The 12,285-nt window shown below is 43.4% G+C and overlaps 1 protein-coding gene across 6 annotated transcripts in view; it reads right to left on the reverse strand.

Moving 5' to 3' along the window:
- The window catches only part of DEPDC5 (DEP domain containing 5, GATOR1 subcomplex subunit), a 125,709-nt gene that overhangs the window by 82,890 nt on the left and 30,534 nt on the right, over positions 1-12,285 (reverse strand). For all 6 annotated transcript variants that reach the window (XR_015879234.1, XM_088477890.1, XM_088477891.1 and 3 more), the window contains 4 exons: positions 9,742-9,825; positions 8,952-9,001; positions 5,848-5,917; positions 5,682-5,760 (listed from right to left, as the gene is read on the reverse strand). Coding sequence is in view for 5 of the 6 variants with exons in the window: in XM_088477890.1 (XP_088334016.1) it covers positions 5,682-5,760; positions 5,848-5,917; positions 8,952-9,001; positions 9,742-9,825 (283 nt within the window). In the remaining variant the exon portion in view is untranslated. The remainder of the gene's footprint in view (positions 1-5,681; positions 5,761-5,847; positions 5,918-8,951; positions 9,002-9,741; positions 9,826-12,285) is intronic.

Below are 12,285 nucleotides of genomic sequence, written 5' to 3' on the forward strand. Positions count from 1 at the left end.
GTGCAGAAACCTGCACTCTCAAAGTGGCCAGGCACAGACCTTGGTCTAATACTGCCTGAAGAAAAGCCAGTACCCTGGAAATCCTGAATATCTTAGGATCATACTTCCTATGGGAACACCATTGACCAAAAGAATATCAAACTCGGTAATAGATGCAGGCAGATGCAGGCTTCCGTGCCCTAATCGTCGTCTGAATTACAGAACTGGAAAAATCTTTCACTCTTAGGATGGAAGATTCAAGAGCCACGCCGTCAAAGCCAGACGAGGTAAGTCCGGATGTTGGCAGGGACCCTGCATTAGCAGATCCTGCCATAGAGGAAGAGGATATGAACTGTCAATGGACAGATTCTGTATGTCAGTGAATCAATGACGTCTGGGCCAAGCCGGAGCCACCAGTATTACCGTTCCGCCTTCCTGCTGGAATTTTCTGAGAACTCTTGGAAGTAGAGAAATCAGAGAAAAGAGATATGCCAGCTTGAAGTCCCCATCTTACTGCCGATGTGTCCACAAAGGCTGTTTATAGGTCTCTGGACCTGGACCCGTACCTGGGGACCTTGTGGTTGTGGCATGACGCCATGAGATCTATCTCTGGTAGACCCCATTTGTTTACCAGGAGCTGAAACACTCCCAGATGGAGAGACCACTCTCTGATGTATATGCCCTAGCGAATTAGGAAGTCTGCTTCCCAATTGAGTACTCCCGGTATGAATATTGCCGAGATGGCCAGAAGATGACAATCTGCCCAAATCAGAACCTTTGTCACTTCTTTCATGACTGCATAACTTCTTGTACCTTCCTGATGATTTAGGTAGGCCATTGTAGCAGCATTGTTGGACTATATATATACTGTGTTGGATTCAGTGCTGCTGCTACACCTGTTGTGTGCCATGAGGATTTTTGTTGCTGGCTACTAAATCACCTGTTTGCTAGCCTTTAACACTGTGGATGCTTTACACACACATATATGCTGTTTTGGATTCTGTGCTGCTGCTACAAGTCTTGCTGTGTGGATTATTGTGGCTGTATGCTAATTCACTTGTTTGCTATCCAGACTAATTGTCCTGCACTTAACCCTGTGGATTCTGGTTCTGATTCTGCAATTACCCTGACACTGTAAAGTATCTACAGTCAGGTGCATAAATATTGGGACATTGACAGAATTTTCAAATTTTGGCCTCTATTCACCACCACAATGGCTTTGGAATTAAACAAACAAGATGTGCTTTAACTGCAGACTTTCAGATTTAATTTGAGGGTAATTAATTACATCTAAATCAGGTGAACGTGTAGGAGTTACAAAGGTTTCTATATGTGCCTCCCACTTTTTAAGGGGCCAAAAGTAATGGGACTATCAACTCAAAAGCTATTTCATGGACAGGTGTGGGCTATTCCCTCATTATTTCATTATCAATTAAGCAGGTAAAAGGTCTGGAGTTGATTCTAGGTGTGACATTTGCATTTGGAATCAGTTGCTGTCGACTCTCAATATGAGATCCAAAGAGCTGTCACTATCAGTGAAGCAAACCATCATTAGGCTGAAAAATCAAAACAAACCCATCAGAGAGATAGCAAAAACATTAGGTGTGGCCAAATCAACTGTTTGGGACATTCTTAAAAAGAAAGAATGCACCGAAGAGCTCAGCAACACCAAAAGACACGGAAGACCACGGAAAACAACTGTGGTGAATGACAGAAGAATTATTTCCCTGGTGAAGAAAAACCCCTTCAGAACAGTTGGCCAAATCAAGAACACTCTCTAGGAGGTAGGTGTATATGTGCAGATGTACAATGACCTGAAGCATACTGCAAAAGCAACCAAAGAGTTTTTTAAGGCTAAAAAGTGGAATGTTATGCAATGGCCAAGTTCAATCCCCTGACCTGAATCCAATTGAGCAAGCATTTCACTTGATGAAGACAAAACTGAAGGGAAAATGCCCCAAGAACAAGCAGGAACTGAAGACATTTGCAGTAGAGGCCTGGCAGAGCATCACCAGGGATGAAACCCAGCGTCTGGTGATGTCTATGCGTTCCGGACTTCAGGCTGTAATTGCCTGCAAAGGATTTGCAACAAAGTATTAAAAAGTGAAAGTTAGATTTAGGATTGTTTAGTTTGTCCCATTACTTTTGGCCCCTTAAAAAGTGGGAGGCACATATAGAAACCGTTGTAATTCCTACACCGTTCACCTGAATTGGATGTAATTACCCTCAAATTAAATCTGAAAGTCTGCAGTTAAAGCACATCTTGTTTGTTTAATTCCAAAGCCATTGTGGTGGTGAATAGAGGCCAAAACATGAAAATTCTGTCAATGTCCCAATATTTATTCACCTGACTGTATATCTACTCCAGCCAATATCCTGTGATCACCCTTGTATTGTGCAAGCCCCTACTGCCTGAGTTCCTGGCGGCCGCTTAAGTACCGGTGAGTGTATTCAACTCTATGGGAACGACGGGTGGTTTTTTTATAGGCAGAAGATCTCAGTAGGAGGCTCCAGGGGTCTTATACATATACAGGGGTGTTTCATAACAGTATTACACCGACTATATATACCAGTGAACATCTAGTTGCTCAGATAATGACTATTCGCTCAGTAAAGAGATAAATAAATTCCCAGTTGTAACAGTATAATGACTATAGCCAGCAGTATGATATTATATAATAGTATCAACACAGGCCTGAACCCAAGTGAGCAAGACAGGACCAGTGATCATACAGGTGTATACAGCGAAAACATATTTCAGGCAACCACCCAAGTTGGAGCTGGCAGCTCAGCACAGCTCATCTGCCTCTTTCATCCCCAATCACAGCATCTGCTCAAGACTGACTATAATCTTCGCTCCCTGTTGATTCTAAAGCTGGGTAGACACTTGAACGACAGTGTCACTGCAATTCGACGAGCGATGTAAAGATACACTAGCTAATGAGACAAAGCAGCAATAATTATACTATGATCAACAGGGAAATATAGTCTCACAAGCCTGTAAATCCTTTGTACAGTATTCTGAGAATGATATACTGCTAATTTCTTCCCTGGGGGGCTGTAGAAGTGACACCTCCAACCTTTACCACTGGTCACTAGAGCCTAAATAACAGGACCAGTGAAAGTAGCAAACCGCCTGCAGCCCAGACGCTTCCAGAAGCGTGAAATGGAGTAGCCCGGCGGCAAGGACTTCCAGGTAGCCTCCTAACTAATCTAATGTCCCTCTCCATGTGAGCACTGAGCCCTGTAAACATGGTCTGAGGAGCAGGAATCCAAAATAAGGAAATTAAACAAAAAACCTAAATCTCTCTGGAGAAAAAGAAAAACATGCTTTGCTTCAATGTAATAAGTAAAAAGACTGAGGTCTGAGCTGGATGAGGTGCGAGGGCTTGGGGGGAGGGGGTGGAGTGTGAAGCATAGTTCTCGTTTCTTAACAATTTAGTGTCTGCTTCTTGTGCTATCCCTTCTAGTCTAACAGTGTCCTCCAGATTGTATGGTAGAGGGAAGTTTTTAACTTCCAGTCTTCCTCTGAAGGTGAAGGAAATGCCAGCATCCCTTTGAGTCTACATTAAAAGGCCCTGGAGCATAACCCTGATTATGAACATACCCTCTTCATAGGCTGCACCTATTCATGTATATTGTGTAGAAAAATATGTCTTTCAAATTTTATGGCAGATGGCTGGGAGGTAATTGACTGGCTAGTGTTTACTTATAGCCACTAGGCCCTCAATGTACAAGTTGTTAATATCCGTGGTTTTATGGCTTAGAACACTGATCAAAGACTGGTGTCTGTTTATAACACCACAGGGGGTCAGGCTTAAAGCCAAGGAGAGACATTCAGGCCAGCAAGGTGTCGAACCGTCTTAGCCAGCTGTAAAAAATGTCCAGGTCTGTTGACACAAGCCTAGTCTCCAAAGTTCAAACAGGATGGAGTGAGTATTAAATAACCCCTGCTCATGTGACCAGGAGAACCTGTGTTACAGTCACCTAAACAATTAATTCTGATCTGGGAAGGGTTAAAACTATCTCAAGGGGGGGAGAGACCAAGAGCAGCCTGCGAAAGGACATAAAAATGTGTGTTTGAAATTAAACACTGTGCATTACTCGTGAGTAGGTGAAGACATGCCAGGGTGCGACCATATCTTTAGGAAGAGACCTCACTTCCGCCATCAATTGGCCCTGTCCAGGTGACCCGAACGGTGTTTCTCCCTTTTTTGTTATTTTATTTCTTGAAATTGTGAGTAACTGGTGTGACCTTTTAAAATTATCATCATCTTTGAAACTTTTTTGTAACATAATTTTTGATGATATTCTTGGAATTAAATATTTAAAATGTATGTGTTCATAATTCTGTGCGCAGCTAAGGGAAAAGGCTTACCTTGTGTTTTAGCACTAAAGTTCTCCCTTTGCTGGTGGCAGTGACTGTTTTTGAGTAACCACACGTGCTGAGGTAACAAGTAAAGATTCTCAGGGTCGGCCCGCAGGACCGTGACAGACCCAGCTACCTCATCCTGGGGATCCAAATCTAAACAATCTACTGACTGCCGAACTGCATTAGTGAAATCTTCAATAACGTGAATGGAGAGGAAATCCAATTTTTCACCATCCAGGGGAATGACCTCATCCTGAAGGTCACCTTCCTCTTTGACAAAGTCCGAATCTTCCAAAGAATCACGGGAGGAAGGAAGGCTCTTATGGGCCTCGGGCAGTCTAGGTTCCTCGAAGAACTGCTCCTCACTCCTGATGTGATCAAAAACTTTGGCAAAACCTGAAGCGGAACGCTCCATGGTCAGCAGTCAGGCTGAATCAGATACAGGCATGTTGGTCCTGGAGGACTGGGATCCCACGCTTGCGCAGGGAGGGCAGGCACAGCTATGGCCCTAACCAGCTCCTGTCTTTGGAGCTCCACCAGTTTGACCAGTTCACTCCTGATGTGTGCTGCGATGAGCAGCACACATTTTCTTAACTAAAAATAAACAAAAGAATTACATAAACACGAAAAATAACTATAGCTAATGCGGGGCTGTTAAGGAGAAAAGCCCAACTCCTAAGGGCACTTAAAGAACACTGCCTTCTAGGGGTTTCAGAAGGGAGGAGCTTCTGTTTAAAGCTATAGCTCTCTTTAAATGCCAACTCCTATGGTCTCCTCTAGCAACCCAAGGTACCCCAAATGTGGATGGGGGTGAAAATATTTTTCTAAAAGTAATTTATTTTGGAGAGGTCAAATAAAATTATACACACAATGACAGAACAGAAAAGAAATACAGGCAGAACTTATAGCTTAGTCTTCCCAGTGTAGGACAGAATTAGAGTCAGTGTCACAAGTAACCAAGAGGGCAAGATGGACCTGTTTTAGTACCTGTAGGCAATTCTCTACTGCTTGTTCATTGTTTTAATCCACTCAGATTTACTTGGAGGGCAATCATCTTGCCATTCTAACACAATACCACAATAGTAAATAGCAGAAACAAAACTAAAGTACTGACTAGGGATAACATCAATTACTGTAAAAGAAAACTTACCTATGAAGTTAGTGCTGCATTAAACAATTATGTGTATCTTTATGTGTGCCTAAATGTGAAACTCAAATAAGCAGAAATCTTAGGATACTGCCATAAAATAAGCAAGAACGGACAACACAACAGTGGTGTGAAAGCATTCCAGTATTAAATAGGCATTGATAAAGTCAAAGAAATTCATACCATAAATATCAAAGTCCCACATCTCACAGCTCATCTGTATAAATATATAAACCATGGCGGATGTAGAACGGAAAACTACCTGCAAAAATTGGAAGAGAGGGTGCATTCATTAGGACAACAAGACAGAAAGGAGGTAACAAGAGAAAGGTATAAAAGGCATACATACCCTGGTATCCTCACTGATGTAGCCACAAGTCACCTTTTCGCTCTTCACCCACAACTCTCCAGCCTGCGCTCTACAATGCAGAAGATATCACATTGCCGGGTGCAAGCCAGTGGTTCCCGTATTAAAATTTAGAGAACACTGTTCACATTATATTTAATTCATTTTCAATAATTTATTGAAAAATAACAGCATAACCTCTTAATATACTAATCTGAATAGACATGTTCATAAACCCAATAGCAGTTTCGGTACTCTAAGAGCACATTTGTCAACAGCTACGACATAATATTCAACTAAATATACCTGTTTAATTAGACACATTGACACTAAATATCATACAATGACATCTGTACAAATGAAGCTCACACCAAATAGACAAACGACCGCAAAAGTCTAAATAAACAAAGCAATAAAGTGGAATGTGTCAGTGTGAAATATATGCTGGACAGTGTAAATCCCTAGAGGAAAGCAACAAATAACCAAGTTAAATAATCACATATTATAAATGTAATTATCCAATCTAACAATGTTTATAAATTGATGTACAGTATCAATAATAAGATTTTTGGTTATCACCGTTAAATCTGTTTGTAACCTATCTGGGGGACATTTAATAACCATGGGGTGTACAGGAGTAGGCACAATTTCAAATAAAAACATTTTTGGGCTGCCTCCTCCCTCTCTACATAGTGCTCATCACATTAGTTTCGACTTTAAGATACCCAAAGGAGATTGAAAATACACCCTGAACAACATTCAAAATAAGAGAGCAAAACAGAGAGAGGGACGGATGCAGTGTCCTCCAGATGGATAAGGAGAAAGAGTTTTAATGGTGAGTACCAAAAATCCTATTTTCTCTGTCATCTTATCTAAGGGAAACTGTATTACCATGGGGTCATTTCAAACATGCCACCTAAAGGATGGGTACACTCAGCTATGGCTACGCGCAAAACTTTTCACACACAACTGGCGTTTCTTTCTATAAAACATTACATTTGTAGAACTTGGTTAAGTGTAAATTGAAGACCAGGTGGCTTTTTTTTCGCATCATTGCACCACAGAGGCACTGTGTCTCGCTGCCCAAGAGGCACCGACCAATCTGGTAGAATAGGCCACGAGGCAATCAGGAATCGCTGGCTAACCAAGCTTGTGTGCATTATAGAGCAGGAATTCAGCAGATTTCTACTCAAAGACCCACAGGGCTCGGACAATGTCAAGACCCACTCCTTGGGCACAAAAAAAGAAACTAAGGTAATCGGGATGTAGAGGGGGAGAAGGCAGCCCACAAACAAGTTAATTTTCATGCAGACCATGAGGCATTAAAGAATCCAAGCAATATGTCGTCTGCGCTTCCTTGCGCAGCAGTAACCTATTCTGATCTAGTCCTGGAAGTGTATGGGGGGGGGGCTTGATCAATTGGTATGAATTCAAAATCACACATTTATCTATATAATAAGCGAGAAAGTGTGTGTGTCTGTATGTCCTTTATGCACGGTCTGAGTTTTGCATCTAGTGCCACCAAATTTGGCATGGTGGTGTAGTTTGACCAGGATTAGGTTTTTGCCTTGGTTTGAACTTTGTCAGGGCCACACACTGTCACACAATCCATAAAACCAAGACTCTCTTACTGTCACACTTTGGCAGGCTCATGAGCAGCTCAGCACTTGATACAATCCACTCGATTCATTCAGACTGTGGCAACAGCATAATCAATCCAGAATCTTTGATCCTGACAAATCTTAGCATATGGAGATTATAAACAGAAGGGGAAATTGATCGCAGCCACACAGTGCCATGGGCCCCCTTCTGTTCGGGAACGGGGCTACAGTCTCGGCATTCCCCCCCCCCCTAATGGCAGCCCTGCTAGAGATGGTCTTAAATGTTGGTCTGCAGAGTGATTTTCAGTGGATGATTCAGCTGCGGATGCAGTGACAGGGATCATACAAATTCACGATTATCAAGAATCTGTGCATGCGCCTGACCCGTACTGCGCATGTGCACTCCGGGTCTGTGATCCCGCACGCAGTCCTGCAGCAAACTGTCAGTGATTGACAGTCTGCTGCCGTTTCTGGTCAGGGGATGGGTGGTGACGGCCTCCGTTTCCGAAAACAGAGGTGTGTCGCCGCCGTTGGGGGGGAGTGGAGAGGCCAGGCTGCCCTATTTTATTCATCAATGGTGCCCGGCTTGCGTGACCCCATGGTCATTCAGCCAGCCAAAGGGATTGCAGATGATGATGCTGCATCCTTGGACGCAACTCGGATCAGTAATGCATGCAGGAAATGTAACATGTTAGCAGCTGTGATAGCATATCCCTCTGCAGCTGAATCACCCCCTCTGTTCTGCAGTGATTTCTGAAATCCAAGTGATTTCCCAACACAGAAGAGTGGAGAGGCCAGGATCTCTGTCGTCTGACGGAGATTACCTGGCTCCTTTTACTCATCTGCGGTGCCTGGCTTGTGTGACCCCATGGCCACTCAGCCGGCCAAAGGGAATGCAGATGATCCGATGCTGCGTCCTTGAACGCAGCTCGGATCAGTAATACATGCAGGAAAATAATATAACAACTCCTGCTGCATTACCATATTACAGCTGTCAGAACTGCTGACATGTTAGCAGCTGCAATACCATACCCGTCCGCAGCTGAATCACCCCCTCTCTTCTGCAGTGATGCTGAAACTCAAGTGATGTTGGAAGCTACACTGATTTCTGTACTGTAAGTCAGTCTGCTCCTGATATACCTCATTCCAAAAGGTATGAGACTACGCCTGTCTGCAATAATTTACCCCTAATTTGTATAGTTATCCAGGTAATAGATGAGGACAATGTAAAAGAAATTAAGGCTGCAGGTGTACTTCAGGGTCCAGGCTAGTTTGTAATGTATATTAAATGTATAAACATAACCATGATAAAAGTTTTTTTTTTTTTTTTATTGAAAAACATTTTTATTGAATTCATTGTAGTACAATGTTTAAAATGATTATAAAGCTATGTGTTACAGAAAGCGATTCAATAAAGAGACACATTGGTGTTAACTTTGAAGTTTAATAAAATGTATTTTTACACCCCCTCATAATAATACGTATAGCACAATTTTAGCTACCTACCTGATTCCAGCAAACTCCACCTTCTGAGTAATGTATGCGCAAGAACTAACCTGCCAGGAGAAGCATGGGGAGTTTGTTCAGTAATTTAGAAAATAAATCACCAGCAATGATAAGTACCCCTTAAATAAAGGGGTGATTGAGGTGGAGACCTGGAAAGGAGACCTATCTAACCCAGTGATGCAGTTATGACCTTGACAAGCAGCAAAGTGTTCTTGTGCTAATATGCAACTTTGCTAACTTACTATATGTCGAATGAAAATGTGAACTCAGATGTGGGCAGGAGAACATAGGAGTGTTCAGAGAATAAGCAAGCACAAAAAAAAAAATATATGTAGTAGGGGGACCACCCTGTTGTACATAAGGCTTAGCAAAAAAAAATCCAAAGAGACACTGGACCTCATTCAGAGTCGGTCGTTGCGGCCGCACGGTTGTAAGGTAAAAGGGGCCGGATATGCAAATTAAGCTCCCCCGTTCACAAGCACCTTCCCCTGTTACCAACCACAAACGCCTCATCCTGTCACTCAAACTAACGACCTGGCCAAGTTGAAGGAGAAATTTCTGATCGTAATAGCTAGTTTGCGCACGCACATTGCAAATTTTACTCATGCGCAGTTTAGCGAACATCGGTGGCGTACGACCGTCCGGCCGCAACGACCGACTCTGAATGAGGTCCTCTGTACCATGTTTACATGTACTATATTTGTAACAAAAATGTAATAAAATGATGAAAAATAAAATATATGCGTGCCCCATTTCTCTCATTTCACAATCTAATCCTCTTATAACTTACCAAACTCTTCTTCAGCCTCCACATATCTCCACGGCCTATGTACTGATCCTTAAAGGTCAGCTCTACCAGGTCAAGTGTGACATCCTAGAAGGCAGATGTACAGTATATTAATAATACATTAGTAAGTTAATTGGAAATTTCTTTGAGGACGGAAAAATTAGACCAGTGATCCAGGAAAATGACTTGCTTATGCATATAGTGATCACATTATATACATAGGTTTAATTTGAGCATAGAATATTAATAGGTTACTACATACCCTGAACATACAGCATATAAGAGGCAACTTGGGACTCTTCCCTGTGCATGAAACCAAGAGCAAGATAGTGCTGAATTACAATTATCACACATTATGTGAGCTGTCCATATCTCTTATTGAAGAGCTTCCATTGAACTCTACAGCAGAGCTATGAGTGGACTGAGGGCCTGATTCAGAGCCGCTCGTAAGAGGCCGCTCGTTCGCTCCGAGCGATGTTCGCACATCTGCGCATGCGTATGGGTCGTAATGTGCATGCGCCAACCAGTCATTGCGGTCGGAAATCGTGTGTTCGCAAAATAGTGAGTGTCTGCTAATTTGAGTGACAGGATGAGGCGTTTGTGGGTGGTAACAGGGGAAGGTGCTTGAAAACGGGGAATGGAGATCCGAACGCAGGCGTGCCAAACGATCAAAACGGGCGTTTTAAGGGTGTGCATAATTAATAAAGCAGCGTCATCGGCCACGTCACTTAGTTGTCTCTTAGCCTGAACTGTTCGCATGATTGCGGTAGGAAAATCCAACCACAAGCACTGCGAGCAGTTCACACGCCTTTCGATGTACTCGATTAATCTAATAAATAGCGGAGATGACGTATGATGCGAACGGCCAGGGGGCGTTTTTACAAAATAGCGAGCGCATATTTCGTTCGCTCGCTCAGACATAGAAGCGTCAACAGACCGCAAAGAGCGAGCGCTCTATTTAAATATCCGGCCCCTTTTTCTGAACGAGCGAGCGCAAATAGCGTCCGGCTCTGAATCAGGCCCTGAGTGCATCACTGTTGAGAGCTGCAGCATGAGTAGACTTTTAGGATTAGGACCCCCTATTTGTTATATGTGGCGGGAACATTTGAAGAAAAAAGCCATGCCCATAGTAGCATGCTAAGTAATACAAACAGAAATCATATTGAAGTCATAGGGGAGAATTTACGAAGCAGCGGCTTCTGTAAGCCGCTGCTTCCCGATGGGTCGACACCTAGAGTCAGTGTTAAGCACGCCGGGCTTTACACTGACTTTGGGTGCCGTTTTAAATATAGACCCGCAATCGGTGTGATTGCAATACTGGCCATAGCATGCCCACTGCGGTGCATGCGCAGTACACACCATCGGCTGATCTGCGTACGCTGTTGCAATTGTGATCTGTGATGAATTAGGCCCATAGTTCATACTCCTAATTACCGCGTGCAAGACCCTCTGTAACTCCAGTTCCTTACACCTCCAACCTCATCTCCTTACACACTCCTTCCCGCTCTCTCCAGTCGGCCAATGACCGCCGCGTATCCTCCCCTCTGGTCACCACATCTCACTACAGAATTCGAGATTTCTCCCAAGCTGCCCCGTACCATTGGAATGATCCTCTCTCGTTTAATCAGACAATCCACCAGCCTGCACTGCTACAAGCAGTCGCTGAAAACCCAGCTGTTCTTAAAAGAATATCTGTCCACCACTTAACCATGTCACCACGTAATCTACCTCACCCCTTTGCACTATCCAATTCTCTTACTCCTGCTTTCTGCCCTTAGCTCCTCTTACACTGACTCACTCATTATGTCTTCCACTTGTCTCCCCCTTCCCTATAGAATGTAAGCTCCATGAGCAAGGCCTTCCTCCCTCCTGTTCTCATCACAAACTTCTTTTGCACACCTGCCACACATACTCCTAGGGCTCTCTGCCCCTGGACTCCAATCATCTGTTTTTGTTTTTTTCAGAGGAACTAGACCGTCATTTGCGCTCACAGTAACAGCTACGGGTTTCGGCTGACATTGTATATTTCAATTGCACACATTGCATCAGTGGCGAGATTTGTAGAGCTTTCTGTACTGTACTGTTTTAGCCTGTATTGTCTTATTGTTTTCCCGTCTGTATGGCGCAACGGAACACTTGTGGCGCCCTATAAATAAAATGTAAAAATAATAGTTACATACATATATCATGTAGATAAAAGGAGATGGGATGACAATGGGTTTAGGTGGTGAGCTGGAGCCTGGGCTCCAAACAGTTACATTTCTTTACCCAGCAGCACAGGCTTCCTCTCCCCTATACCCCGCCCCAGCCTGGAGGACCAATTTTAGTTAACAAACCCAAGGCAAGGAGCAAGAGAAGAGACAGGGAAGTCCGGCACACACACAGATCAAATATACATAGTGATGGTGAAAGGGGACACTGGTAACAATACAAGTCCGCAAGCCAGATGAGTCGGGGGGATGGCGCCCTGTGTCCCCCATGGAATCCGAGAAAAGGATTTTACAGATAAGGACAAAATTCACTTTTTCTCATTTATCCATAGGAGAC

The sequence above is a fragment of the Taudactylus pleione genome, unplaced genomic scaffold (genome assembly GCF_031769625.1).
Source record: "Taudactylus pleione unplaced genomic scaffold, aTauple2 ptg000205l, whole genome shotgun sequence".
NCBI lineage: Eukaryota > Metazoa > Chordata > Amphibia > Anura > Myobatrachidae > Taudactylus > Taudactylus pleione.